Raw genomic sequence first — 15,650 nt, 5'->3', positions numbered from 1 at the left:
TGGACGCACACCCTTTACTGAAATTATAATCAAATTTTATTCATTAACAGCCAGCCTCTGCTGGTTAACCACTATTTTGGCAACAGAACATTAACAGGCTCCAGTCAGATGTGATCTGGATGATCATCCGAACCAAGTCATACAGGCAATAATAATAATAATAATAATAATAATAATAATAATAATAATAATAATAATAATACATAATATCACCAGTAACTGGAACAGTGTAATACAACAGTACCAACATCTACTCTTTTGAGTTTTAAGGGACTTTTTTATTTTTATTTTTAACAAAAGAACTCTCTCTGGTCCAAATTCTCTTTCCATTCCATTCCGCCGCCTCCTCTTCCAGACTCACAGGTAATACAGACTCTCCGAGAGGGATAAGTTTGGTTCTCTGTGGATACTTTGCCCCACAAGGAAAGCCAGTTTATGAGCATACTGGCACGGAGCAGGCACTCTAATGATTCCCTGCAGAGAAAGGGACAGACACAAAAAACAGCCCATCAGGACCGTTTTTTAAGGAAGTAGTCATATTCCGGGACGTGGCAAGCTTCAACTTGATGGTTTTGGAATCAAGAAGAAAGTTAGGGTTTTAGGGTGTACTTTCAAGAGACAAATCTGACTGAAGAGGCAGGGTCTGGCCTATGACTGTGAAGCCTCCTCCAGATTCTAAGCAGAAAAAAATGGAATAGAAACTCAACAGGGACAGATCCAGCAGGAAGATACAATCAATCTATGGATGGAGATTTTTAAATATAACCTTATCTAAAGTATTAGGAGGCAAACTAGGAGAGATACCTGTGATTCACTCATCCACAAAAGCTATACTTTGATGTGAGGCTATGCTGGGAAAGATCAGGGAAAAAAAAAATCAGAAGTCTATATATGGGTTGGGGATAATCAGAAGCTTATGAACTTGATAGCAAGGGTTCATCTACAATTACACTGTATATTTAGATAAGTACATTCACAATATTACATTCCTGAGCTGCGTAGCTTAATAATATCTAAATGCAACCGATTTGTTGGTCCTGTTATCAAATTTCTGTGTTGCTTTATTTAGTCCAAGTTATACATTTTAAGGAATTTTCTAGCAGGCTTAAACCACTACTGTACTGATTTTCCTTTTCTTTCCATCTTAACTTGCTAATTCAGGTAGAGAAAATCCACTCCCTACATAGGTTCAATATTCAACTTCTTTTGGAGCAAGGAAGGACCAGAATTAGAAATGGGAAGTTTCTTCTCTTGAACGTTGAGGGTAAGAAGCCTATAGCATCATTTGTGTATGCTCCAAGTCAGTGTTTCTCAACCCTGGCAGCTTTGAGATGTCTGGACTTCAACTCCCAGAATTCCCCACCCAGCCACTGCTCTAAGTTATCATGAACAATGGAAGGTCCACTAAAAGGCAAGTCTTACTTACCGGCCAATTGTAATACATATGGCACAACTTATACGTCAGCCTCTGCATGTAGTCAGGCTTCAGCGCACTGTTGTCATAGATTACATTGTAATGCGTGGGTGAAACGGTGCCAATTCTCACTGACTGGCTCACAATGAAGAAATCATACCTATGGGAGAACCAGATCAAAACTATCTGAGATACATTCAGGCTTAGAGAACCTCATCCTCTTCCAGATCACATATTCCATCCAATGATTGACCTTAAAGCAGCCTACTCTGCACTCAAAACAGGTCCCTTCAGTGTCTAATGGGGGGTCTACGGGTGGTTTGTAAGGTAATACTTCCCTTTATTTGAAATTGTTCAGGTGATGGGTGTCAACATTTCTTGGCTCCCACTGGGCTTTGCAAGGGCCCAGCCTGGTCCCCTTCCTTTCTGCACCTTGGGTCTCACAAGGAAATGTGAGATAGGAAACCTATTTCCTTCTCCCTTTGCTTGGCCTTATCTCACACCAAAAATCTATAGCTTCCAATTAAACCCGGGGTAGAGGAGTATGCAGATGGCCTTGAAGAACATATTCAACAGCTGTTAGATAAACATCAGCTTAACCCTGGAAGGGAGGGAAGAGTGAGACTGCCCTGTTGTCAGCCTTACCAGGTAGACCAGACAGGAGACATGACTGGATAAGCTAATTCTACTTTATTGTAAAGCTACATTAACAGAACTTTGCAAATCTGAAAGTACAATTCCTCCCTCCCCTCCCCCCCGGTATCCTTTACAGCCTGAGAAACTAGGGAGGGTCCCTTCTGAGCCTCTTTCTCCACCCGTTATGCAGCTGTGGGCTGTGCCCTCTCTTATCTGACCATTCCCTTGGCAGCATCTCTTGGCCCTGTCTCCCAAGGTCTTTCCCACATACCATTACACCTGCTTGATGCTGTTTGGTATAAGTGTGGGGAGAAAGAATCAAGATTCTTTTGAAACAGAATTCCAGTCAGGTTTGAAGAATGCAAAATACACAATCAAGAGAGTTCATCTCATAACCCTCCTTCCCCAAGGAGAACCCCGAAGAATATAAATCTTTACATTTCCTGTCTTTATGCACCTGTATATATGTTTCCCTTGAAGCAACTGCTTACTTTACTTACCATTCTGGTCTGGTAACCTCTATATCAATCACTGTGCCAGGTGGTGGATTCTGTAGTCTTCCATCAATTTGGGCAAAGAATCTGTTGTTTACACGCTTCTTTACCACTATCACTGTTAGTTTGGGACTTGAGAAGATCACGCAGAAAGGATTAGTTTGCTTAAAGAGCCCAAAGTTTCTCAAGTCGTACATAAAAGTTAAACCTGACTTCCGTTTCTTTTAATTGATCGTCCTCTGCTATTCTTGGACGAATTAAAACGTGCAATGATTATAGATCTTACAGTCTCCCCCCCCCACCCATCACCAAATTTATTCTAGAAATCCTCTTGGTTCAAGAAACAAGAGCCATGCAAAATTACTAAGCACCTTACAGAGTTGAAGCAAACTCTTGTTTGGAATATGGTGGTCTCTCCGATCAAACCCTATTCCTCCAGTCAACTTACCTATAGTCTCTCCCAATTGTTTTCAAACATTCCAAAAACTGTGGGACTTCATAGCTCACCAAGGTTTTTAGCTGACCATCGCCAACACCATCCCGATACACAATGATTCGAGAAGGCATGTGGTTGTTGTAGGCATACCAAGACCTTAGTGCCGCTAAGGAAAGACAGGACAATGATTTACAAGAATTAAGCCAGATCCTCTACTCAAAGGAAGTGCTTGCTCCAAATCCCCACCCGTCGCCCCAAAAGAAATCAGCTTCTTTTTATCAAGACTATGATGTTTCAAATGTAGTACTGTCGTTTCTTTAGACGGGTAAAGCTCTCAAGCACTGGGACTTCATCACAGCTATTTTACCTTGTAAGCACACTTTGAGTCCATCCACAAGTTCTTGCCCACGGTCTTGAAGCACACAGCGTGAATACCAGCTGTCGAGAGACGGGAAAAAAAGGCTCAGGTCTCCAGAGAGTTCCTTCCCTGCTGCCAATGACAGTCCCAGCAAAAAAAAACACCCCTGAATGCAGCACAGCATTTGTGCAAATCACATACAGTACACCTTTTCCTAAAGGAAGATTTACAGCCCTTGAAAACATTGAACAACCTTACCGGGTCATTCCCTGGTTCAAGCTAGCGACAAACCCCGCAATCGATCGGCGTCCGGCAGTGGTATCATGGTAACAGTCGATTCCCACAATCATGAGTTGTTTCAGCTGGAATATTGGAGAAAGAAAAAGCAAGCTATTGTTATCAAACCGTGGACTGCGCAGAGCTTCCCACGTATTCACAAAATTATGCCTGCCCAATCAGTCAATGAATTGTTTAGCGGACAGAAAAACCCTCGTAAACACGTACGTAAGAAGCTAAGCGTCCTCAACCTTCAAGGATCAATATGCTAGAAAGCTACCAAGCTAACCCTTATAACCTGCCTAAAAGACTGGCTTTTCCCTGTTCCGGGCTGCAACGGTTACCATCTGACTATCTTTCCTCATCTCCCTTTCTCTAACTACTGTGGTCTTGTCCTCACCCTAAATTCTTCTTCATCCCCATCAGTCACAGTTCTTGAGAGCACCACTCCACACAACATCTTAATTAGTGAAGGAACACCTGTAAATGACCTGACCCTCAACACCCCTGCTATGACCCTCTCAGGGCCATATCTTGTGAGGAAACTTCAGTTTGTCTTCCATGTTGGCTTGTGTCCCTACAGCCACATAAAGCGCCATCTGATCTTTATCTCCAACATCTTTCTACCAGCAATGATCATCTCAAGGCTTCCTACTCACCACTTACTTCTCTCCAACAGGAATTGGAAACACAAAGAGCGATTTATAAGCATTAACCCAAAGACTCAGTTCAAAGTTTTGTCTTTTGAACTCCTTGGAAAGGACATTTCATTAAAGGATGATTAAAGGAAAAAGTCCTTTCAAAGGTTTTGTAGGACAAAAATCCTGAAATTGCCCTTCCTTTTTCCCATTCTTGTCACCAGTCAGACAAAGCAAAACATTGCAGGTCTACATAAAGGCAGTAAGTCAGCCAGATGATATTGTCAATGAATTGGGGCAAAGAACAAGGTGTCGCAAAACAAGCTAAGTCACATTTAATATTTATGTGGGTTTCCTGCATGGCTGCTAAACTAAACACCCCTTAAAAGGTTCTGGGGGGGGGGGAAGCTACTTACCGGGATTTCAACACTCCAGAGTTCGCCCCCCATCTTACAGTTCATCTGTAAGGCAATTTTGGTGGCTATCGCCATTACAGTTTGGGGCTTGCTCAGCGTGCGAGCAAGGACACACTGGCTTGGCGTGGGACAATCGGTACACAAGTATTTCTTGATTGCATCGTATTTGTCTTTACGGTTACTGGACAGGATGCAGACCACCTTGAAGAAGGAAAGATATTCAAGACATCCCAGTTACTACTGAAAACCTTAAGAGTGTCTCTTCCAACTTTTGGGGAATGATGTCTCAAGTTACATTCCCTGAGCTACAACAGTGAACCCAACATCATCTTTCACCTGCTTTTATGTCTGGCATTAGGAGAAGTAAATCTGGGGTGCTCTTGAACCAGAGGACCCTTGCAGTCCTATACTCCTATCCTTCCAAAGATGCTCAAGGACCATTTGGATGACCCAGTTTGAGAACATTATACTATTAGCATTTTAGTAAAGAACAAAACACTGTTTTGTGTGAGTGGGTGTTTCCTGAGCATGATCAGAAGCCTTCTGGAGGGTCCAGAACTCGCCCCCCACCCATTTTCCAATCATGTTCACACATGACCGCTGAACCTTACAGACCATATTCAATCCTGATCTTGACATGAGACATCATTTGGTAAGAGAAGTGGGATCTGACTGGCTTCCTGCCCCGTTTATTTTTCATAGCAAAGCTCCAGAGTTTTTAGCCACCCGCCAAAGGAGCTCACTGGGTTGAAACCAGAGCAACCTTATGGTCTACTGCATGCTGTACTCAATTCATAACCTTGGGTAGGGCAATTAGGGAGTTCCAGCAAGGATCAGGGAAACCATGATCACATTACAGTTCATAGAATCACATGGTCCATACCATCTGGGTATTGGAGGCAATCTTCTGCTTCAAGGTTCTCAAGTACGCCTCTGTTCTGTCCTCGACTTCAACCCTACAAAAGAAGGCCACCTCTTTTACCACTAGCTGTATAAGCCAGTGCTTCTCAACCTTGGCAACTTGAAGATCTGTGGACTTCAACTCCCAGAATTCCCCAGCCAGCTGGGGAATTCTGGGAGTTGAAGTCCACAGATCTTCAAGTTGCCAAGGTTGAGAAGCACTGGCAGAAACACCTGGTGCCTACCCATGCCATATATTCTTCTGAATACGTTCTTCCTCTCTTTCTTTTTAATAAGCTAACTGTGCTGTTCTAGACGACGTTACCAACCCCATCTCCAAAACACTGCATTCCTTCTGAAGAACTAGCTTCAGCTGGGAATTTCCAGATGGGAACAGAGTCACCGTTGAAACTGGCAACTTAATAAAAGCGCCTCCCTCGATTCTGGAAAAGACCACGGACTTGACAGTACTTACATTATAGCTTTGTTCATTCTTATGCCCATCGCTGGGGTGACTTTGAAAAGGTTTTGGACTAAAGTATTAGCAGCATCATAATTCCGGCGAGTGTATACCAGCAACCAGTTATCCAGCGGCTTTACACTGATGAGGGGAGCTCCCCTTGTTTCTTTGGACCAGTCTGCAAGTTGTGGATTGTAGTCGAACTGAAAGGAAGCATTCTGAGCATCAACCAATCTGCCAAGTGTCCCTTCCAGTGCATTTTTGTCAAGAATAACCTGCTCTGATTTTTTGTTTTCACGTGCTGGATGTATGAAAAGTTTACCTACCACTTTCCCTCCCTGATGGATCTTTTCGGAGGGGATCACTCTCCCCGAAAAGGAAAGCAAATTGGGTTCAAAGCTGAGCCCCCAGTCTCGCAGCTCTTTCTGAACATTATCATCTCTGCAAAAAAACCAAAGCCGGTAGAGGGTTGTTTAGGGAAGTTACTCACAGGCTCCTGTTTACACCCACCATTTTCCATCTGATTCCCCCCCTTTCAGGATCTCAGGAAAACAAGCCAAAAAAGAAAAAAAAAAAGCTTCAGGAACATACTTATTAATGTAATCAATGAGCCGCCCAACTTCATGCATTCTTTGCTCTGGCGCGAGTCTCGTGTGAACAGCCAAATCCTTCATTACATTAAAATCGCTTCGCATCTTATCAGTCAGGCCTACAAAGAGGGTAAGGCGCAATGCCCAGAGGGGGGAAAATATAATAAAATCCATTTCTGTGACCAGCACTCAGACCCATCTCATTTATTATCCGATGGCTACACACATACAGGCAGAATTAAGATAAAAGTTAAAATGCCTCCCAACTTAGAGACCCCCTTCTTACATACCCAAGGCAACAGACGCCTGAGATATAATGATCATTTTGGCTATATACCCATCAGTTATACTAGTAAAAAGAAACGGCCTCATTTCCAAACAGCTACAGAAATACCCACTATTGGAGAAGAACGGCTATTTTCAAACGACCATACCTGTAAGATAACAGAGTTCAGGGATGAGTACCGTCGGCCCTGCCAAGTCACCTCTTGGCCCCCTCTTCCTCTTTGGCTGACTAATCAAAACGGGCTGATTCAAGTCGGTGATTCCTTGGCCGTATTGCTGTTTTAAAATAGAGACGTTACTTGAGTCTGACCCACAGAACACAGAAAGAGGCTTCTGTTTGTACATCTTAACTACCTGGGCAGAAGCAACTTCATGCGACACGAATGCAATTTTTGTAAAGTCTAAGGAAAACTGTTTTGGGAAAGGAAGGTCAACTTTGTTTCTTTAATATCCAGTCCAGCAAGGTCCCTCTTCCCCTTTCTAGCAGCCCTTTGTAATTAGGCCACGTGGTAAGGATCTTTTTTGCAGGGGGAGCAACTACTTTTCACAGCAGTATTTTGTGGTCCAAGCCTAAGCTTTGCAATTAAATTGCAAGTTATACAACTGTACAGGAAGCATCTCCAAGAACGGGGAACCAAACAAATACGTTTGCAGGGCCATCAGACACACGGAATTCCTATCCCGAAAGTGGCCATTGTGAATCACAAATATCCATGTGCTGATCAATGCCAATTATTTATCAAAATCTAGTCTTATTGCTGCATTACTGATCTGGCTCACTTAAGGGGGGGGAGGGGCCTTTTCATTCCCACCCAAGCTTCAGCCCCCGTTTCGTACCATCTTGTAGTAGTCCACAAAGCTGATCTGAGTTCCATCTGCCTTTTTGAAGACATCTTGAGGGTTGGAATCCCAATCAATATCATCTACCCGGTATGTTTTATTGTTATACCTGGGCAAATGTTGAAATGCTTCATTAATCTTAATTTATGACTCTGCTGAACCACTCTTGACCATCCGTATGATGGACTTTGATGAATTATTTTACGTCGTGAGAAAAGAGCCCGGGGGGGGGTGTTGAGATGCAAGAAACATGCTAATTTTGGAGTGAAGGAAAAGACCACCCACTACAAGCCTCTCCACCGATCGACAACTGCTATATAAAAGACATAAACAAGGCCTAAAAAACATTCAACTCCACATTATCTTCATGTCCAAAGCATTTATATGTTCTGTCCAAACCTTAAACCACGCTCTGCATCAGCGTTACTTAAACCCTGTTCATAGGCCCTGATGGCACTAAATCTTAATTCAGAGAAGCAAAGGGAGCTGTACAACTTTTATTCCCCTTAAAAAAAAATCCTTTCTCAGATTGTAGGCCAGACACTAAACGTTTTAAGCTGATCACACTGTGCCAATGGGTCTTGCTTAAAAGTTAGGCACGCTGAGAAAATCGGTTCCAATCATAAAAGGAACAAACTTCTAAATGCCTACTTCGGTGTAGTCCCACCAAACCATCTGTCAGAAGGAACTCGAGCCCCACCAAGACAGGAACAAACAGCCCATTCTTTTAGAGAAGGATAAACACGTTTTCAGGATTCTGTCACTCTGTCTTTTGTGTACGTCTTAAGGGTAGAACAATTACGATGATTCTGTGGATAGTGATTACTGTATTGTACCTGAAATGATGGAAGTGTGCAAATGGAAGCTTGAACTCATTTAACGCAGCGGGGGCGTTCTTCCCCTAAGCCCGGACCAATAATACACCCAAATAAGCAGAGAAAGCACAAGGCTTTGACCGGCACCGTTAAAATCAACACGCTGTTAATGGATTTTACCGGGTAAGGACAATCAGGCCGATCAGCTCTTTCATGCAGATTTCCCGGAATCGCTGTTCTCCGACTTGTTCGTACATGGCGTACATAAAATCCAGAACAGTCTCGCTTCTGAGAACCTTGTGGGTCACATCTGTGCACAGCATGATGCTTGTCTCGTACTGCAGAATGGAAGTGGTAAAGCCGGGCCAAATCATCAGCCTGTCAGACAGAAGGCAGAGATTCACAGCAACCTCTCAACATCAACGGCCACCGGCTACTTTGAGCCTTGTTCCGAGCCAGCAGCTACCCCTTTGGCATCGTAAACGAGCGCTGCAACGATCTGCAACTCAAATACAGAAATCCATTCCAAGGTATCAGTTGGCTTCCAGAACCAATGTCCACTGTCCAGGCTTATCCCCCTAAAATTAATTATTTGAAGCTTGAGAAAGGAAAATCGGCTTACTCAGGTTTGTAATCCCAGATCTTTAAATACAAAAACGCTACAGGCATCGGAATAAATATCTGAGGCAGAAATGCACACTAATCTTTGCTGGGAGAGGCAGATTGTACAGGTAGTTCTTGACTTATGACTACAACAGAGACTGGAACTTCAGTCGCTAAGCGATGCGGTTACGCTGTGCCCAATTTTACAACCTTTTTTGTCATGTTTGTTAAGCGAATCTGGTTTCACCCATTGACTTTGCTTGTTGGAAGCCCTCTGGGAAGGTTGTAAATGGCAATCAGGGACGCTGCAACTGTCGTAAATACATGCTGGTTGCCAAGTATCCAAATTCTGATCACATACCGTGGGGACACTGTGAGATGTAAGTGCAAGGACTGGTCGTAAGTCACTTTTTTCAGTGCCGTCCTAACTTTGTGAGGTCATTAAACAAATGGTCATAAGTCAAGGACATGTATTCTAGAAGTTTCCCAAGAAAGGTTGTTTAGAAAAAATATTGCAGAAATGCACTCCTCTAGAAGTCTATTATGTTAATTGATGTACTGATGGTATTTATGTACTATCGCTCCACAAGGAAAAGAAAAAGTGAAAGATGCAATTCCCCACATACCCAAGTAAAAAGGCACTTTTGTTCCATGTAGGAAGGAGACTGATCTATGCTGATGCTGTATCAGAAACACATTTCCATCTGCAATCAAGGTTTGTTGCAGGGACAGCTTTCAAACCGACCTGCATCTTTCTTTGGGTTAAAATATATATCTATATTACACATATATATACAATAGGGTTAATACTGATACCTATTTGTAGGAGAAAGAAGGAAAAAAAGCAAGTCTGTACAACATAAAGTGTCAGAGTTTGGGGAACAACTGCTAGCAGGCACCAAACAATTGTTACAAACAGGCTTTGTTACCTGTGTTTAGGAATACTGATTGGGTCACTTGGGTTGTAGTAATTTCGTCCAATCTGCTGTAAATTCATTATTTTCAACAATCTGAAAAAGAGCAGAACTGGAAAGTAAGATTATACACAGGGCTCTTACTACACTACACAGCAGGGGGGGAAAATCCAAAAGATGATGGTTTTCTTCCCCTTCCACAAGACTTTTCTTAGTCCCTTTGGGGAAGAACATCATGAATTTGGGTAATTAGCATTATGATTTCTGTCTTCTTGAACAATGGGAGGCAATAAGTCACCTGGTGGGTGAGAAATCGCACCCAGCTTGAGCTCATCTACTTGCTCCACCAGCAAACACGATGCACATCATGAAGACTTTCCAATCAAACAGGATGTCAAAAGACAGTAACAGCAGAATCATTTGGGGAAAATGTGTCCAACTATAAGGTATACCTGTCTAGAACAACTCTAACAGAGCTCTTCCCTCCCCCTCAAAAAAGAGAAGAAAACCAATGTGTTTCCAGACCCTTCCTCATTTTAACAAATTCTACAAAGTAAGGAGCAACCGTCTGGTAGTTTAATCAGAAATTTAATGGATTGAATTTCTAATTCATTACTATTTTTTAAAAAAAGCCCTGGCTCTCTTACCCACAAAACCTAGCAATCTCAGCTCTCCAAAACCATCAAAGGTTCATATAACAAAGGCTAACCTTCTAAAAATAATGTTGTAAAACTGTAGGCAAGTTGGAGAAGTTGATGGAAGCTCGTTGGTTAAAGTGATGGTAATCTTCACAGTCTCTCCCTGCCGTGTCTGGCTTAACACCTCCGTCACCTAAGAAAATCACGGATAGTTACTTTTATGCGGGGTGAAGGGCCTCCAAGATGTGCCTTCAGAAGCCTTGAGAGAGCTGACTGGAGTAAAGAAATGGACAAGGAGAAACTTATGGCTGAATCACAAGTTCTAACTGCTTCAGCCAACTGCAATGCCACCCTCAACCTCAAAGTCCTCTTTCAGAAGACATGACTTCCATTATCCTAAATGGCCACAGTCAACACAGAGGGTACTTCTGAGCTATTCAGATTATGACAGAATACCAGTGATTCTTGTGCCAACCGTACCTTATTTTCCAGTCTCTTTGGTAAAAACAAAACGGTCCCATCGAAAGCGTGTGTCCTGCCAATTAACTCCTCATGTTGGAACAGCAAGGCTGCACGAAGACGCCGGGCTTCCATCTGTGGGTTGTAGTCAATGTGGTACTGGTACAAAGCCCATTGTGGGCGAGAAGTCAGCCGAAAGTGGTTGGCATTTAATTTTATTAAACTCCCCGACAGACCTGTGGAAAGGTATCCATCATTGTCAGCCATTTCTTAACAAGATGAAGCATTTTCGACAGCTCTACCGTCAACCGGTAACATTCCTCTGATCAACAAGAGCGCTAGCACCGTATTAACTGCATAAGTGCAGGCCTTTCCTCCATGTGTTCATGGAGGATGAACACATTGCTGGATGTTGCTACAACTGAAGGGATTGGAAGGATGTTTCATCCCAAATAAGGTGCCTCAAGAATGACAGAAAAGGCATGCAAGAGAAACACTTGAAGCTTCCTTAAGAATCACATCCAGTACCTGTTTTGGATTCTCTAACATGTTCCATTAACTGACGGGTGTTTACGCCAAGGTCATGGTAGTCCCTGCGGTGTCCACCTCTTTCTCCCAAAGTCATTTCTTTAAAGCCTGCTGAAATCTGAAGTTCTGTAGAGGAGAAAAATCAGTCATAACCTGCATTTGTTCATAACTGACGATGGGGGTGGAGTACCCGGAGCTCTTCAGATGTCCCTGAAGTCTATCAGCCGAGTGGGCTGCAGATACTGAGCGCTGTTGCTGAAGATGATCTCAAGTTGCCCACTGGGGATCCCATGGAAGCAAGACGCCCTCCTCAACCCGATTACAAGACTTGCCTCTGAGCAACCAAGAGAGGAAGTACCATCTCAATTCCATGGTCAGTGAGGTCAGTTCCTCCCGCCTGTATTTATAGTAAAGCGTTAATGAGGGGATAAACAAATGATTTAGAAGACATACAATCACTGTGAGGAAATGAACGAGGGTGCTTGCTTTTTAATTTATGCTAAGACTGCAGTATGAAAGTATGCATCACCCAGTGCCCCAGCGTTCAACCCAGGTAAAGACAGCAGAGAAGAGATACAGAAGAACCACCAGAGTGTTTCTCCTTCAGAAATGCACGTTCAACAAAGGCTTGACTCCAGTAACATGGCTGTGATAGCTGCATTTTAGTCCCCAGTCCTACCTTGTGGTCTCGGGGCAAGGGGTCCCCTTTTTTGTCGGCCACGCCCAACCTGATCCCCGGGTGATGGCTCTGCTTCAGGCAGCGGGGGCTTCATTTGGCCATAGCCAGACAGCGGAACCTAGAGGACGTGATGCTGGTTTAAAAGGGGCTGCTCAGTGCTTAAAAGACAAGTCACATTATTGCAAACATCACAGACCGAAGAGGAAACGTGCGACCCTCAGGAACCAGAACTACAATTCTCATTGTCCATCTCCGCTGGCCAGGCTAGCTGGGGCTTCTGGGGAATGTAGTTCAGCGATTGGAGGAGCACCGGTAGAGAAGAAAATCATAAGGCTTGCTCTTTTCATTTTTATTAAAACTTTTAAAAGAGAAGAGAAAAACACACACAAACGAATAGAAAGTAAGGAAGAAGAGAAAAAAAGAAAGCAAAGTGAAAGAGAGAAGTGCAAGAAAAGAAAAAAAGTTGAGATATTCTTCACAAGTACAATTATATTTTAATCTCTCTCTCTCAAGTGACATCATGACACTCTTCTTTCCATAATCTATCCCGTCTAATCCTCAAAGCCATAAATCACAAGCTCATTCCCCCCGCCCCATTTTTACGCAACAAGTCCGTAAGAGGTTCCCAGCCATTAATAAACGTAGATAGCGTCTTTCCTCTAATCAAAGAAGTTAATTCACCCATCTCAGCAAGATCTCTCAATTTCACCAACCGTTCCTCCATAGTGGGCAGAGTCAAATCTTTCCATCTCTGTGCGTATAACACGGCTTACTTTCTTATAATAAGCCCCACGATTTAATTTGACCTGAAGAGATGCCACAGAGCACAACACAAACAGGAAGAGCCCTTGGACTGAGTCACAGTTGTCCTATAGAGACGGCCGGACCGTCCTCTGATGGATGTGCTCCAACTGAGGATGGATGGCCACCAGTCAATGATACTTTAATCTGGATTCCTACCCTAACTGGACTCCATAACTTAATGCTCCTTTCCCACTCTACCCTCTTATGGCCCCAAATGTCCAACAGACACCCTAACCTCCCCTGAAACAAACCCACATCTGTTCTGCCTGTTGCTCTTCCTCCAACCATCCACTCTGAATCAGCCAAGCCACGCAGTCTATGGCTTTTCTCTGGAGCTACGATGACCCTCGCTGGCCCATCCGATGCAAACTTGAAGGAAGCAGATGGGCATTTCCATGAAGGGGAGCCCCCTGGCCCTGATCCCGATGCTTACGATGAGAAAGACGCACAATCGGAGATTCACTTCCGTGCCACATACGTAGGGGGATGCTCTCTCTTTAAGGAGGTGACCTCTGAGTTGCTAAATGTGCAATTAAGAGACTTCGCTCCCTTCCCACCTAGGCCCAAATTATTTATTTAAATATTTATTTACATTTATTGGCCACCCGACTCCAGCGGACTCTTTTTGAAGTTTGAAAGCCCTGCGTTGACTCTGCAATTTTCATCAAACCACTCATGGACACGCAGATTGTTAAAAATAATCAACGTCCAAGGAGAAAGTTTTTAAACTTACAGGAGTTGCTCCCACTGTAGGAACGGTCGTCTCCTGACCCCGGGCTCGCCCCCTCGCTCGAGCTCTTGCTCTCCCAGACATCGTCTCGCCGAGAACAAGCTGTAATTGAAGACGCAGCCGATATGTATTTTCCTTCCTTCGCATTTCCAGAGATAAGAAATACAGCAGGCTTTAAATTAAACCCATTTCCAATCCGTCTTTTCTGGCAATTAGATCAACGCTCCGGGGGGGGATCTTTCCACCTGTTTCAAAAATGCTTGGATGACCTTGAAGACGAAGACTGAACTACCCACTGTCCCTGTTGGCACGGAAGGGTAAGCCAGCATTTGAAGCACATCCTGGCTTACGGTTCCCATATGGAGACTGCAAACCCCAACCGACCCACAGGACTTCAAAACTGACCCTGCGAGAAGTAGGATCTTTGCAAGCTAAAATTTCAAGGTGGGTTTTTTAAAGCTGCCACCTCTCGGAGGGAGCCCATTCCTCAAACCAGATTTAACCTACGGCATTTAGGAGTGAGAAGATCCGGGGACATAAATCCAGACACCCATAAAGGGCAGCAAATAAATACTCCCATTTAATGGTGATCTGGAGTTTGGCATTCCCGGTGACGGCAATTTTAGTATGGATTACACACAAACCCACAAGAATGAAATTCTGGAGCACAGCCTCCTCCAACATTTTTCCTTGCTTTGGACTACAATTCCCCTCATCCCCAGCAACTAGGACAGCTCAGGCACAGATGGGCTACACCCTGTTTTTTTTTTAAAAAGTGCTTTTCCTTCGTCTTATTACACACCTCTTGTTTAAGTCTTTGTCACCCTTCTTTTCTTACTATCTTGGTAAGGAGAAAGACCTCTCTTTACAAAGTATTTATATTGCATTTAAAGCATAAACAGGCACATTCTTCTCTGCACTGTCCCAGGTAAACCAAACATTTTCCAAAAGGAAACATGCACAAATAATAAACGGTATTAACCCCACCCAAAGCAGAACAAAAGCAACTGTTAGTAGTCATGGATCAGTGGGAATAACTACTACTAGTAACTTATAGCATTACTCCCCGTAATTCATAATCTGTGCTTTTTTTTTTTAGCTTTTCTCACCTCTATTTTATACACAAAAGCTGCTATACGTACATCATTGAAGACAATACCATGAACCTAGTTCGATACATTTAACTCGCTCATTAATGAAACGCTGGACCTATCAATTATTTAATGAACGAATGGATTTTATATTTTAGGATCGCTGTAAATGCTTTGCTCATTTACTAATCGTTTGTTCTTTTTCCACTTTTTTCCCCCTCTTATGCAGCAAAGAGGAACGTCATCTTGAAAGCCATCTTAATAAAGATAATAATCACTTTATTAATCACTTAATGATATCTTTATTAAACGCCCTCTGCATAAAGATAATAATAATTTGCAAGAGTGGTTTCCCCCCCCCCACTTTTTCTCCTCTCCATTTTATACATACAATTTCTACTACTTTTGTAGCAGATTGTATAGACACACCATTTCTACTACTTCTTCCTTTTTAAATGTTCAGTCCAACTCACTTTAGGGTATTTTATGGGAAGCCGTCTAGAGACGTTTTAAAATACAATACATCGGAACTCAGAGCAATGCTATTTCATTAACAAGAGGAATTAATGGACAGAAACCTTTAGCAATTATTAGCAGATAATTAGTACTGTTAATAACAATAAACAACAACAAGAAGTGATGGTTC

General features: G+C 43.0%; 1 protein-coding gene across 1 annotated transcript; it reads right to left on the bottom strand.

Annotated features, from left to right (window-relative positions):
* Positions 1–357: 357 nt before the first annotated feature.
* On the bottom strand, positions 358–13,997 carry PIWIL1 (piwi like RNA-mediated gene silencing 1). The gene is made up of 20 exons (XM_007426664.2): positions 13,917–13,997; positions 12,380–12,497; positions 11,701–11,826; positions 11,194–11,408; positions 10,785–10,906; positions 10,091–10,171; positions 8,739–8,936; positions 7,741–7,852; positions 7,053–7,179; positions 6,620–6,737; positions 6,355–6,469; positions 6,044–6,231; positions 5,552–5,624; positions 4,669–4,869; positions 3,597–3,700; positions 3,348–3,418; positions 2,993–3,146; positions 2,551–2,676; positions 1,427–1,574; positions 358–474 (listed from the first exon to the last, which is right to left on the bottom strand). Exons 1-20 carry the CDS (start codon positions 13,995–13,997, stop codon positions 358–360), a joined length of 2,595 nt encoding a protein of 864 aa, XP_007426726.1.
* Between the last annotated feature and the right edge of the window lie 1,653 nt (positions 13,998–15,650).

The sequence above is a fragment of the Python bivittatus genome, unplaced genomic scaffold, assembly GCF_059951505.1.
Source record: "Python bivittatus isolate LINGU-HERP-01145 unplaced genomic scaffold, Pbiv_v1 ctg000100_np1212, whole genome shotgun sequence".
NCBI classification, from domain to species: domain Eukaryota; kingdom Metazoa; phylum Chordata; class Lepidosauria; order Squamata; family Pythonidae; genus Python; species Python bivittatus.
The sequence above is the reverse complement of the archived record's forward strand: the minus strand, read 5'-3'. Positions and strand labels throughout refer to the sequence as shown.

Excerpts from the sequence above, each read along its gene's own strand:
- PIWIL1 (XM_007426664.2), bottom strand. The coding sequence starts at position 13,997 with ATGTCTGGGAGAGCAAGAGCTCGAGCGAGGGGGCGAGCCCGGGGTCAG. Across the intron at positions 6,470-6,619 it reads CTCATTGATTACATTAATAA|AGATGATAATGTTCAGAAAG; the intron begins GTATGTTCCTGA and ends GTTTTTTTGCAG. Across the intron at positions 5,625-6,043 it reads AGAATGAACAAAGCTATAAT|GGTTGAAGTCGAGGACAGAA; the intron begins GTAAGTACTGTC and ends CTTCTTTTGTAG.